General features: G+C 49.2%; 1 protein-coding gene across 1 annotated transcript in view; it reads left to right on the top strand.

Annotated features, from left to right (window-relative positions):
* Nucleotides 1-14,639, top strand: part of YME1L1 (YME1 like 1 ATPase) — a 465,708-nt gene that overhangs the window by 43,275 nt on the left and 407,794 nt on the right. The window contains exons 2-4 of the mRNA XM_086941610.1: nucleotides 4,628-4,756; nucleotides 4,861-5,026; nucleotides 12,113-12,211. Coding sequence (XP_086797736.1) covers nucleotides 4,628-4,756; nucleotides 4,861-5,026; nucleotides 12,113-12,211 — 394 coding nt within the window. The remainder of the gene's footprint in view (nucleotides 1-4,627; nucleotides 4,757-4,860; nucleotides 5,027-12,112; nucleotides 12,212-14,639) is intronic.

Here is a 14,639-nt window from a genome sequence, read left to right as displayed (position 1 = left end):
TGCCGTGCCCCTGGCACATTGTAAAGTGTATGTTCCTATGTGTCCTTCGTAATACAAAGACTATTTTCATATATACTTTGTGTGGAGTTCCTTTTGTGGGAGGCCTGGGATGTTGCTGTTGGTGGGTGCATGCGCAAATGCTTCACACATGTCCTCCGAGATAGGCCTGACTGCTCGCGCTGCGTTACCTAGATGGGTGAGCAGGGGTTGTTTTTACATAGGGGTGGCGGTCTCTGACTGGCTGTGGTGCAAGCCCTGGCCGGCCAAGGTCCCATTTCCTACACTGGTGGCTAGCGGTGGGATCCGGACTTGTGTTTGCGCAGTACCACAACGATAACTGGCCTCCCTACAAAACTCTGCATTGTGAATGGTCGCAAAGAAAGAAGATTATTGTTTTTAAGAGGTTACTTAAATGTCCGTTCGGTGAAAAATGTGTTCTGGTTAGGTGGCCCTAGCTCGGGAGGGTAGATCAACTCCCTAGTGCAATGTGTTTTCTGGATTCGCCAGAAGGGTGGGATCCAGTGGTGGCAGCGTAATTGTTTTCAATGTGTATGGTCCCTGTCCCTTCCCTGGAGTAATGGTACTTGTGCCACATGGGTCAGGTCAGGTTGCTAAAAATGTCTGTTCTGTGGAAATGTTTAATGATTAATAGAAATACCTGTTCTGTGGAAAGTTTTAAAGGTTACTTAAATGTCTGTTCTGTGGAAAAAGTGTGTGTGTACACTGTTAGTTAGGTGCCCCTAGCTTGGGAGGGTAAATCATCTCCCTAGTACAATATGGTTTTCTGGATTCACCAGAAGGGTGGGATCCAGTGGTGACTGCGTAGTTGTGTTCAAATGTGTATGGTCCTTGTCCCTTCCCTAGAGTAATGGTACCTGTGCCACAAGGGTCAGGTTGAGGAATCAGGGGCGGTGGAAAACTGTCTTACCAGTCTAGGGGACGGTGTGTGGATGAATGTTGAGGTGTGCTGAGTAATGGAGTGTACGTTCGCTGGGATGGGGAGCTTGCTGAATCAACGATAATCCTGTCCTTCCTTACCCCGCTGAATGTGTTTGATGCATCATGTGTTCCGTACACCGCGAATGTGTTTATTCGTCCGGTGTCCCCCCCCCCCTTTCCCCGCTAAAATGTGTTTGACGCATCTTGTGTTCCGTACACCGCTGAATGTGTTTTAGGTGTCAGGTGTCGCCCTGGCTGAATTTATGTTGAGTTGTATCCCGGAAAAGGAAGACCTGCTGGCGCTGCCGCGGCTTGCCTTGGGGAGAGCTGAACACAGACCTGCTGGCGCTGCCGCAGCTTTTTTCTGGCCTCCCTCATATCAAGTCTCTGTCTGCGAAATTAAGAAAGCGCGCAATGACCGGTCTCGGTCTTGCTCCTTCAGGTGGTTTTGCCAGGAGGGCCCTATGCGCCCTCTCAATGATGAAGCAAGGAGAGAACTGCGCAGTGGGGAATGTCTCCTTCAGCCAGGTGCGTAGAAACAGGGTCATGCTCCCTCCTTCGATTCCTTCTCTAAAACCTACGAAGCGCAGGTTATTGCGTCTCGCCCTGTTTTCGGCATCGTCCACCTTCCACAGCAGTTGTCGGTAGGATACCTGCAACTCTGCCATGTCTTTCTTCAGAGTGGTTATCGCGTCTTCATTCTCGCCAATCCTAGTTTCGGTCGCCGTCACCCTATCCGACAGTTTGCGGAAGTCCTGTCGGAGCAGCGTCACTTCAGACCCAACTTCCCCGATTTTCACCTCCAACGCCGCCCGTGACTCCTGGATGTCCGCCCTGGACGCCTGGATGGCTTCCAGTAGTAGGTTAGTGTCGGTCCGCACCCCGGAGGGCGCATGAAGGGCCTCTAGCTGTTGTTTGGGTGCCACAAAGTTGTCCATGGGACCCTGCTTCTGCGGCTTGGGAGGCGGGTCCTTCTTCCCCATAGCTGGCCGTGTCTCAGGGTCGCTCACCCGTCGCAACCTGCTGGCCCAGACATCTTCAGCTCACCTGCCCGGGGTCAATGACTCTGCGTGGCGTGTTGTTTCTCACTCTGAGAACTGCGGAGCTGGCGTCCGCCTGGCTATGCTCCCACCTCCACTCCCACGCCGGCCGACGGGCAACCGGCCCTCGTTCAGTTGGCCGCGTGGTAGTCCACCTGCCCGTTCGTCCATCCGGGTACGGCTTCTCCTCCTCGCCGCCGCCCCAAGGCCGCCTTCACAGTGTCTCCGGGTGGCCCTCCCGTGTGGTACTTGCAGTCTTACCCCCAGTGGGGGGGGGCTCCGTCCCAGCCATCCGGTGGTGAGGGGCCAGGGAGGGGGGGGGGCAGACTCCTCGGTGTGGAAGGGGGGCGTGGATAGTGCTGGATCGGGCGCCCCTGTCTGCGGATACGTAGGCCCCGGAGGGGAATACCTGCCGAGTCAGGGGCCCTCCAGACTGCGCTGCGCGGCTCCGGCCGCCCTGGTGGCGCAGAGAAGCAGCGGCGAGAGTGAGGGGGGGGGGGCGCCCCAGATTCCCTGCAGGGTTAGCCTTCCTGCCCCCACCCCAGCGCAGGCCGCAGTCCAAGGAGCCTTCCCGCTTCCTCCTCAAGGGACTTTAGTTCACAGGCCAGGGGTCTCCGGGTCTGCCAGTCACTCCCTTGCTGCTCCGTCCGCCACGGCGTTAGAGGGCAGGCAGGTTGTAGCTATGAGGGCATCGGGGGGGGGCCACCCCGGTGTTCCTACGGCGTCCGCCCCCCACTCGTCACCTCCTTTCAGTCCGTCGATCAGCGCGTTCCCGCTTTTCTCCTCGAGGGACGTCTGATCCACAGCCTGTGGTCCCCTCAGCGGCTCATCAGCATCTCCCCGCCACAGCCGCCAAGCCGGAAGGGGCCAGGCGGAGATCGGCACACGAGAGGAGGGGGGGGGGGGCGCCTCAGTATTTCGGCAGTGTCACTTTCCCCGGCTCAAGCCCCCGCACATGCCTCGGACCAGAGCTCTCCCGCTCTCTCCTCACCGGCTACTGGGACTTTGATTGAATGCCCACAGGATTGTTTATCGGGCCTTCTCTCCTCCGGCCGCCATCTTGGTGCAGGGCAGCCGGAGTCCGGAGCGTTTCGAGACTCCCAGATGGGCTCCCGCTCTCACCGCCAGGCCGGCTTCACTGCCTCTCCAGTCCGCAGTCTGTCTTCACAGGTCCGCGCCGGATCGCGAGCGGCGCCCCGCAGGACGGTTCACCGGGTCCAGTCCTCTCAGGCCGTCGATCGGACGCTGGGCAGCAGGGCTACGGAGCAGGACGAGCCCCTCAGCTAGGCCTCCGCTCTCGCTACCGGGCCCCCTGCGGTGTTGCCCCGGACTGAGGTCTGCCTACACTGGAGTACACCGGCTCTTCTACCCGTCTCCGGCTCAGTGACGGAGCCCCGAAGTCGGGTCCGCACGCCGGCACTCGTCTCTGGGCGATTTCTGGAAGAGGGAGGTTGTTTCGTTGCAGGCAAGTCCGCTCCTCCACCCCCGGGGGTATTACTGCTCCTGTTTATTGTATTTTGGGTGCCCTGGGATCGTATTATCGTCGGTTTCTGCGGCAGCACTCCGGGAGCTCCGGAGAGGCACTTCCTAACCGGCCATGCTGCTGGCCACGCCCCCCTGAACACAACACTCTTGACCCTCTCATGGATCATGGTAACAGAACATGCGCTTTTGCTCTCTCGCTCGTACTTGCCCAGGAGACACAATGGAAGTTTAGAATATTTATTTAAACTATTGTGCTCTAAAATGCAGTATACATGCCACAATTAGAAAAAAGTTTCATACTAAACTAATCGGAGGGGGCGCGGGCGGGGGGAGACAGATAATAACAATAACATTTTTATAACCAAAATGAAAAAAAATGCTTCTCTAAAAGTAAGCAGTGGAAGCATAGGAGCGAGCCAATCAGATGCTAAAGAGGCCTTGCTCACGGGTCGGGTTAAGCACAAAATCGACAAGCTGGGACAAGGAAAGCCATTGCATAAGAGGCATAAAACCAGCAAATGGTAATCGATGGGTGAACTGTTAGTCTCTGTAAGTTATTTTTAAGCCCATAATAGGTATTTTGTAGCCAGAGAGCTTTCACTGTCTTGTAGGCTCAACCTAATGGTAGCCCTAACTACAAAGACTTGTTTACTGCTCCTTTAACATGTAGTTACCGTAAACAAAAAAAATAAAAGTAAATGTCCAAATATCATTTGACTAGCTAATATGTGGGATTTAGTAAGAATATCCATGATGAATGTGTTAAAATCGGACGTTAGTGTGCTTATTTGTGTGTGCTAATAAAATTCAGTCTGTGGATACTTATCTACAATGAATTAGCCCTAACCTGTTTCTGTCAATGCTAGTGCACTCCTAGTACCTTAAGACAAATGAAAGATGTCAGATCAAAATGCTTAGGTTCTAAATCATTGTATTGCCTTTGTGGAAGTCTCCAGAAACACACAGTGGGGAGGTACTGCATTTGCTATTGGGGGCATATTACTTTTTGAGATGTACTGTAATTATCAAAGCAATTGTAGTTATGTGAGCTTCTTAGAATGTTGAGTATTTCCTTTTTCATTGATATCCTTACTCTGTCTTTTCTCCCAGAGTTGAACTTGTGCCTTAAACGCAATGTTACTCCTACATTAATTTTGTTGCAGGTAACTGTCCCCCTAAGTCATCTCATCAATGCCTTTCACTCTTTAAAGAGTTCTGCTACTTCTGTCAGTACAGCTTCTCTTTCAAGCTTACAAAGAGATGTGTCTGAGATCGAAGCTCCAAGCAGTGAGGTTAGTCAAAGTGCATCCATTTTGTAAATCATACTTACTTTCTTGATATATTTACTAATGAAATCGATTTTGTGTAAATCATTTTACCCAATTTTTGTTTTCAGCCTTTACTTAATCTTAAAGACCTGGGATTGTCGGAGTTGAAAACTGACCAACTCAGTGACCTTGTTGACAGACTTCTTCCTGGTATTTGTATAAAGACTAAAGAAAGCTCTTCACAGTGGCACACATCTCATACCTCTGCAGAATCCTTCTTCGAAAACAAGCATGGTATGTAAGATTGATATGGCCTAGCAGGGAAACTCTGAAAGCAGTAGTGAAGGTCCACGCAGTGATAAAACAATCCATAAAATGGCATGGTGGGAATATAAGACACACATCATAAAAAATCTGTAGATGCCTGGAAAGTTTTAAGGCAATAGCCACAAAGCCAGCGTAGCAATCAGTGTAGTAAAGCAGCGCAAATTGTCTATGAGAATGCCAGAAGTCTGTAAATCTCCTTGATCTATGTGCCCATTCTGTTGCAGCGGAAACATAGGGTGTGACATTTGTGGTCAAGAGTGACAACAAAATATGGTTCCCTTAGTCTCAAGGTCCCATCTTTCTAGTGTTGATCTTTTGACATAGGGTAGCCATGTATTTTATGGCAGTCACACCTTGGGAGACCATGCATTCCATTACGCCAGAGTTCTCTCACTGCTACCACCCAATCCATATGGGTTTGTTTGCATTCAGTCTGTTTTGGCAGACTCCCCCAACACTCCTAAGAAGTGCAGATCAATGCCATTTCAATATGTACATAGTTGAATGCTAGACTTGTGTCTGCGAGTCCCTAGCTGTGTCGTCTGTCTGCCCATATAATACTTAAGATTTATTTACAAAAAGCTACAGTACGGGCATTGGAACTGGACATGATTGGAAGGGGGAGCGAGCAAGGCACTTGGTTAATTTTAACTACGTTTATTCTGCCTGTGAATGAGATACATTTTGTTCTCTATTTGATGAGGTCGCTCACAAAATCAGTCTTCAGTTTTAGTCAAATTTCAATGAGTGAGTTCTTATGACTGAAACCCAGATATATTTGTGGGCTCCCCGCTCAACCAAAGCAGAGTGCGCAATTTCAGATTTTTAGTTTGGGCATGATAAACCTGTACCATTAAGAGCATGGACTTGTTAGGATTTATTTGAAAGCCCATCACAGCTCAAAGTTTCTCAGCTCACTTATGGGGGATCTGAGCGAATCTTCAGATGTGTTAAGCAGACTTCTCCTTTCTCTTAGAAGGTTTACATTTAGTAGAGCCTTTAGTAGTTTTTATATGATACACCATGCACCTAGCCAGTGGATTCAGTGGTTCTGGGTCCACACCTGATAGATTGTTTTGGGGGTTGAATCGAAATTTGCCTAGCAGTGTAACGGTAAGTTTCATTTCTATTAAGGACACGGAGCGAGGATTATGCTTTTGTACCTTCTCCGCTGTTTTATTCACAAAAGTCACAACAGCCAAAAAATACACAAATAACAGCCCTATCCCAGAACAAGGGTATGGGCAAACAAATGAGAAATTTTTGTCCATCAACTACAACTACCATGAATATCATAAGGCAGTCCTCAACATAGTCCTTTCTCAGTATCCACTGCGGCTAGATAGGACGTCCCCTTCATGACCACTTCCTCTTTCTTCGCGCGAGGCACGCTATGTTCTTATTGGTCCTGCTTGGCGCCATCATTTCCTATAAAAGATATCACAGCGTCAGCAGTGAAAGGGAAAAACTGTCCATGTACCATAAACATATAATGCACTATGTACAGCTGTCACAATCACACATCTGGAAAACCTAAGTACTTACTGCCGTACGGGTGGGAAAAAACTCCCCAAGAAGTCCGGGATGGATAATCCTCGTCTCCGTGTCCTTAATAGAATTGAAACTTACCGTTACACTGCTAGGCAAATTTCGATTCTATGTCAGGACCGGAGGCTTCAGATTATGCTAGTTCAAAGCTTACTCAGCACCAAATGAGCAATATCAATCACCGGTTTGAAGTAAAACCTTTTAAAAGTGGAGTCCGAAGACCAATCTGCAGCTCGCATCAAATCCTCCAATCTGGCACCTAAAGAGAAAGCCTTCGAGGCCATGGCCCCTCTAGCTGAATGCGCACCGAACTGTTTCGTGTCAATGCCTGCTTCCTGCATTACCCACCGAACCCATCTGGCAATGGTGGAAGAAGAGACAGCCTTGTGTGGCTTGCGCAGCGCGATTAGCAGCTGTCGTTCGCCCCGAGGACGAAGTTCCAAGGTTAATTCCTCATAAGCTTTCAAACACTGTACCACGCACAACTTGGGAGTGTCCACTAAGTATGGGTAGGAAATCGTCCTTGAAGCACACTTCGTGCGATGCCCCAACGTGAAAATCACCCCATCAGGGGAAAAAACTCTTGCCGCGACATCCAAGGCCCGCACATCCGACACTCGCCTGCATGAAACCAGACATAGAAGCATAGCCAATTTTTCTGAAAGCTCCTTCAAAGACAGATACTTATTCGGAGGCCATGACAAAAAAAGGTTGAGAACCAGGTTAACATCCCAAAGAACTGAATAACGCAGCTCTGGAGGCAGTGAAAGTCGAACCCTTCGTAGGAGGCGACACACGAAAAGATGCTCTCCAAGTGGGACTCCCGCCACCGGTTGATGACCCGCCGAAATCGCCAACCGCATCGCATTAATAGTGCGGTAAGCTAGGCCAGCTGAAGCTGACTCCGCCAAGTAATTTAACGCAGGAACTACGCCTGCGACCACGGGTTCCAGGTCCCGTCGCAGACACCAACGTGACCATCTATTCCAGGCAGAGCGATAACGCTTTGTCGTGCTGCCTGCCCAAGCCTTCGAGGGGAAGCTCTCAGCTGGTCTCGAAAGGCCCGGGAGCGACCAACGTCGCCCGATAGCCTCCACGCCATGAGGTGAAGCGAGCTCTGAGTGAGCAGGTGATGGAGTTCCCCGTCCGCGCTGAGAAGAAGCCGCGGAAACCGGGGGAGTAGGATTGGAGAATCCCAAGAAAGTTCCAGAAGAACCGGAAACCAGACTTGTGACCTCCACCATGGAGTTATCAAGACTACGTACGCTTGCTGGCGGCGAAGATGGGCCGCCGCCCTAGGGATCATTGAGAATAGGGGAAAGCTGTAAGACCTCTCTCCGCTCCAATCCTGGAGAAAAGCGTCCGTGGCTTCCGCCATGGGATCCGGTCTCCAGCTGAAGAAGCGAGGGAGCTGGAAGTCCAGGCGGGACGCAAAAAGGTCCACCGAGAATGGGCCCCAGGTGCTGCTCAGCCACCTGAACACTTGTGTGTCCAGTTTCCACTGGCTGGAGTCCCGCAGATGTCGAGAGTGCCAGTCCGCCACCTGGTTTGTCTTGACCCGGCAGATACTCCGCCGTCACTGAAACCTGATGTTCCAGGCAGTAATTCCAAAAATCTTTCGCCAAATCTGAAAGAGCTTTGGAACGAGGACCTCCTAAATGGTTGACGTAGCGTACAGCCAAGATATTGTCCATGCGAAGCAAGACGCAGGACCGAACAGTGTCCTTGGTCCAGCAGCGAACCGCGAAGGACCCGGCCAACAGTTCCAGGCAGTTTATACGAAGTTCCTGTTTCCCGGACGACCAGGCGCCGCCTGCGGCGCCTCAACCAGCTCGGCTGGCGTCGGACTCTATCACCAGGTCGGGGACCGGACCGAAAACCGCTCGGCCATTCCAGGCCTCCATATGCGTCAGCCACCAATTCATCTCCTCCCTGACCTCGTCTGACAGGGGAACCACCTGATCGTACGACAGACCGCGACGAAGGGGATGCGCCTTGAGGCGCTGCAGGGCGCGGTAATAAAGGGGCCCCTGGAAAGATTGCCTGGATGGAGGAAGAGAGCGGATCTACCACCCGGGCAATCTGACGGAGGGAGGTATGCGATCGAGAGATCGTCTGCCGTAGGATGTGGTGAATCTTCCCTAGCTTCTTGGAGGGAAGGCTCAGAGTGCATCTCCCTGAATCCACGGTAAACCCGAGGAACACCACTGACTGAGATGGAACCAGTACAGACTTCCCGCTGTTGATGACAAACCCCAGATCCTGGAGTAGGGATATCGTCTGGTGCAGTTGAATGTCCAATTGTACCGGGCACTGCGCCATCAACAGGATGTCGTCCAGATAGACTATCATCCGGATACCTTGGCTCCGCAAGAATTCCACTACGGGCCTGAGGAGCTTGGTGAAGCACCAAGGGGCCGAGGAAAGACCGAATGGAAGGGCGGTAAACTCGAACACTTGACCTCTCCACCGGAACTGCAGAAAACGCTGGTGTGGTGGGTGAATTGGGACCACCAAATAAGCGTCTTTGAGGTCCAATCGCACCATCCAATCGTTGGGAAGCAAAACATCTCGTAAAAGATGGATACCTTCCATCTTGAAGTGCCGGTAGATCACCATCCGTTGAACTCTTTGAGATTGATTACCGGGCGCCTCCCTCCATCCGTCTTGTCCACTAGGAACAAGTTGCTCAAAAACCCAGCCGGGTGTTGAACCGAGCGGCAAATGGCACCCTTGCGAAGCAGGTCTGAAACCTCTTCATCGATCAAACAAGCGTCTACGCAAGAGAAAACGATAGAGGGGGGTGGTCTGCCCTGGCGGGGCTGATCGTAAAATCCCACATGAAAACCCCTTATGGTTTATAAAACCCATGCGTCCGCTGTGATGGCGGCCCAGGCATCTGGAAACAAAGCCAACCGTCCCCCCACCCGGACTTTGTCCGCAGGTATAACACTCACCGTTGGAGGCGTTCCCTGCAGCATTCTTGAATCCACCTCGTCCACGGAAGCGTTGTCCTTTGGTGGGGTAGAAGGTGTTGTAGTTCTGTGATGACGCATACTGTCCTCTTCCGGGGCCTTGATTCCTGTTGGTCGCCTGCTGACCACCACGGCCGGTCCCTCCGCGACCGGCCCCCCTGGAGAAACGCTGATGGAACACCTTCTTAGTACTCGACTGGGCCCTATCCAGGGACGTGAATGTATTGACGAACTTCCCCAGTTTCTTTATAAATGACTCTGGACCCGAAGGCCCGAAGGGCCCAGGGCCGGTGAGGACGCAGGGGCAGGATCTGTCGCCTTGGCCAGGAATGCGTCGCGCAACCTCTCAAAGGCATCCTTGTCCACGCCTCGTGTCCCACTCGACACCCCCTCCTTACAGGGTCTCTTAGGGGCTGGGGGGGTAGTCCCCGTAGGTGTTGTTGGACCAGCAGAATCCCCTAAGTGTGCCTGAGTCACCCTCTGGCACTCCTGATTAATGCGGTCCGAGAGGCGCTCCTCCATAGGGCCTACTATTTCTGTGACGCATCTGTAAATCGAGCTATCGACAGCCTGGTAGAACTCATCGTTGTTAAGATAGCCCTGTGATTCCTCTTCTTCGTAATACTCGTCCCCCATCTTCACCTGGCACTCAGTGCAAAATCCAATGTAGGAATCCAAGGGGTCTCGAATCAACCGGGACGCCGGCTATAGCCAGTGCAGGAATTTTGGGGCAGAGAAAAACTGCCAGCATGTAGTGCCCTGTGTAACCGGGAATAATGGGGGGGGCACTCACCCCACTAGCGCGCAGGCCCTCCTGACAGGACCGGGCCTTCGTCACCTCCCCGCGCGCTAGTTTCAATGAGTAGAAGCAATCGGCTCAGAGTGCCCTCATACGCCCGCAGGCGGCAACGCGGTCATGCCGCAATACAGACCCCCACCGGGGCGTTTGAAACAATTGTGGGGCAATACAGACTCTAATTCGAGCGTCTGGGTGAGGCGACAGGGGAAGGCTCCGCAGAAACTGTCTCCTCAGCGCAACTCCCTGACGGAAATGGTGCCGAGGAGAACGAGACGCACCAGCACCCCCTAGCGGCCGAATAACGGGCAAAGTCGCGTAGGAACATAAAGTTCCCGCGACCAGAAAGGGCTCTGTAAAGAAAACGGAGCATCAAAGTAAACCCCACAATAATGAATGCATGAAAAATCGACAACTTTAAATCCAACAAACCCCAACCATTGAAGGAAAGTGAGGAGAGAGAAATAAAGACCACTTAACTGGCTGCGAAGCAGCGAAGAAAGAGGAAGTGGTCATGAAGGGGACGTCCTATCTAGCCGCAGTGGATACTGAGAAAGGACTATGTTGAGGACTGCCTAATGATATTCATGGGAGTTGTAGTTGATGGACAAAAATTTCTCATACCATTGTGCTGGGATAGGGCTGTTGTTATTTGTGTATTTTTTGGCTGCTGTGACTTTTGTGAATAAAACAGCGGAGAAGGTACAAAAGCATAATCTGAAGCCTCCGGTCCTGACATAGAATCTCATTGTTAAAGTCCCTCGAGCAGGCGTATCGCACCCACCTTTCAAGACTACATCTACCATTCTATCAGTTGAAGTTCAGTGCCACATCTTGCACTTGGGTTACCAGTCAACCATTGCACCTTTGAATTCAGGATGCCTCTGCCACATGGTAGAGAGTCCTGCATTTTTGGGTGAGTGAGTGTCAGCATGCACTTCGGGGAAGGTATTACACTAGTGGGCCGAGTCAGTTTTCTCTTGTTAGTCTCCCCCTGATCAGGACAGTTCAGACCTCTTTTCCAGTGGATGATTATCACTTTGATGCTTGAAATATTTGAGGGATGGAAAAGCTATGAATTGTGCCCAGGAATGCTGATATTCTGAATACAATTGATTTACTTCTCCAGATCCTGACCATGGGAAGCAGTATAGGAACTCTGTTTTTTTTCCTGCCCAATGATACCCACCAGCCGGTCATTCACCGTAATCCACTTATATCATTCCCTCATATTCCATCCCACATTCCTGGGCTCAGAATTGCATGACCCACCTTCCTCGTCATCCCAGAAAGTGAAGACCTTGTGTTATGTTCGGCCCCTAGTACTTGTGTCGGGCGCTTTCCACAACCAGAAAGCTTTGGTTGATTGATCATGTAGAGTATAAGGCATGCACTTCATCCAACGTACTATCTTCCTTTTTTAGTCTTGGATTCCTTCTTGGGCACCATGAACAGCTCTAAATGAAACTGACAGGCTCTCCTTCAGTCACAAAGAACAGCTTTAAGAGCTGAACATTTTGTGCAGTAGTACACATGGCGTCCCGGGGGGATGAGGGTAGACTCCCACAAACTATCTATCTCCTCTCTCTTTCTTTTTGAGAGACACCACACCACCCTACCCCATTTTGAGGTTTTGACAGACTTTTGAATATGGTAAGTTATTAAACATTTGTTTTTCTGCTACCGGGCTATCTAATAACCTTATTTTAATGAGTTATGTGTTTGTTTAAACAGGTTTTCCAGACTTTTTCAATATTTTGAGATCTACTTCCTTGTACAGACAACACCCTAGTCCCCTTCGGAGTGTGTGCACAGATCTTCAATATAGCCCAGGTATGGTAATTAGAATAAAAACACATACTTACACTTAAATGGTGTTTTTGTAGCTATTTTTACATAGTTTGTAGATTTACATGTTTTCATATTGCTTTCAAGAACGTGAATCACATGGAGAAATATTTTTCTCAACCAGAGGTACACACGTTAGGCAATCATTACTTGTGATGAATGTTGGTTTTCTCAGCTCCAAGGACTGCTAAACAAAGACTCCAGGTGCACTGAGATTTTTCCTTCATTCCTGTCTTTGAAGGGTGCTGTTGTGCAACATTCACTATTCTGTAGCACTTTGTCTCGTGATTCTGACTGCTCTAACCAGAATAGTCCTTCAAATTGTCATGTGGACAAACTGTAAGCATTGAATGCTTGCAAATTCATTCAGGACCAAACTTATTTTCCCCTTTTACTAACTTAGGCTATTGCACATCCCTTTTGTCTACAGGGTCCACATGAGATATGTTGGCCTGGGGGGTGTAGTTCAGCTGTGGAAAGGAGAGTGTCTTACTTTGCCCCCTCTCACACCTTCCACCTTTTGATCACCTGCAGTCTTTGGTTATCACACAACCTTCCCCCACTTTAAAGACTAATCCCTTCCCTACTGCTGTGGAGGGAGAGAGTTTTCCACTGCTCACTTATATTGGACCTTTTTAGGCTGTGCCTAGCGGCAGCGCACATGCACTGCTCGCTCTGTGAGGCATGCAGTAGTCTAGTATGCTGTGGAAGCCTCGCCTACTCTCCTCCCATATTTTTCATTGGCTGGTGTCATTGTCCTTGATAAATGCTGGCTTCCGATTGATAATTAGGCTTGTTAGTCCCTCCTTGTTACCCCCGTCACCATTTGTTAGCTCCCATGAGGACTGGGCATTTTACTTGTGGCGTTACAAGGTCTCCTTCATAAGTCGGTAAGCACTATTTTTATTTTTTATTTTCAGCGCGGTCCACTTTCGCGGCCGCGCTTGTTTATTTAATTAATTTGCCACGCGGGCCTAAAGGGAGCGTTTCTACTTGGTAATGTAACAATCATTTGCAGTGCAATAGGTCTCCCATTTACATGAGTTTAAGCTATTGAGGTTGCAAATAACAAAGCCTTTTTTCTTCTTTTAAAAAAAAACATAAATAAAAGGCATTGTCATCTACAATGCCAATAGCTTAAACTCGCATAAATGCATTCCAAATGCTTGTTATTCCTTTGTGGCGCTTCTGCAGACACTAGATTTGGGCTGTAGGCTCCCAAACAAAAAGAGCTGCGCACACAGGTAGTCTGCATCTCACCTCATGGACATCAGTGGTACCTCCTGCCGCACTTGGTTCAAGATGTCCGCTGTTCGCTATTTACCAAACAACTTGTAAGGTATCTCATGGGAGGGCTATTGCTTTGAGGATATCCAGCATCACAGCTGTTTAGTGTAATTTTCCTTTGAATACATAAGCTCCTCACAAATAGACAGACTTGTGCTTGGTGAAAGAACTTTAGTTTTTTTACTATTTAATGTTAAAGTAAAGATTGGTATTTAGAGCACTTTTTATCAACAATGTATGATTTATGACCATCATGAAAAGTATAGTAAAATATGAAGATTTTGTAAAATTAATTGCATGGAACTATAAATGTCCAATTCATCATTTCAGATGAAGTTGCACTTCACATATTTGGTTTTAAGTATGAACGGTATACCCCAAAGAATAAAAGAAAGCCACACCTCTGGTTCTTGTAGAAAATCTAATCGGTCAGAACATTTTGCAGTCAGCCAAATTCTATGGCAACCCAACTAATGAACCTGAACGGTTTATACCGAATTGCAGTGCACCCCACCAGCACATTGAAAAACGTGCTTTCTCCTTGTGCATGGTAACAACGAAGTAGTGTTGCAGATATATGAATCCAAAGGTGTACCCATTAATAATGTCAAACCTTACTCACAATGGTCGGGCTTTATTGACTCCTCTTGGCAAGAAACGCAGTGCTCAAACAAAAAAACTACACCAAACAAGAAAGCTATATAATTAACGGTTTCAATTCTACTTGCTTATGGACTCATTGAAACCAGGTATTTAAAAGGTGATCATTAAACTAACTAATTGCTCACTAGACTGTTAGTTGTATTATCTTAATATGGACAAGTAAGGATCAACAATGGAAAGAATTGCTCCGTTTAAATTTAGCATGTAAAATGGTGGTAATGCACTTAGTTAACTATTTAGAGGAACAGTATAGCCCAAAGTCCATGTCGAATGATAACACCCTCCTCAGTAAAATTGCGAAACCAGGCAACTTAGAAACATCCTGAGAGACAATGGCGCTAAGTGGCAGATCACTTGAGTGGCAAAATCCGCATTAGATAGGCAACTCTGTCACTCACCTGCTATCATTTCATATCAGTGATCTTTATTTTGGCGGTATGTCATAAAAGAGAACAAAGATAAA

This window comes from Lissotriton vulgaris, chromosome 10 (genome assembly GCF_964263255.1).
Source record: "Lissotriton vulgaris chromosome 10, aLisVul1.2, whole genome shotgun sequence".
In the NCBI taxonomy this organism is placed as follows: Eukaryota; Metazoa; Chordata; class Amphibia; order Caudata; family Salamandridae; genus Lissotriton; species Lissotriton vulgaris.
The sequence above is the reverse complement of the archived record's forward strand: the minus strand, read 5'-3'. Positions and strand labels throughout refer to the sequence as shown.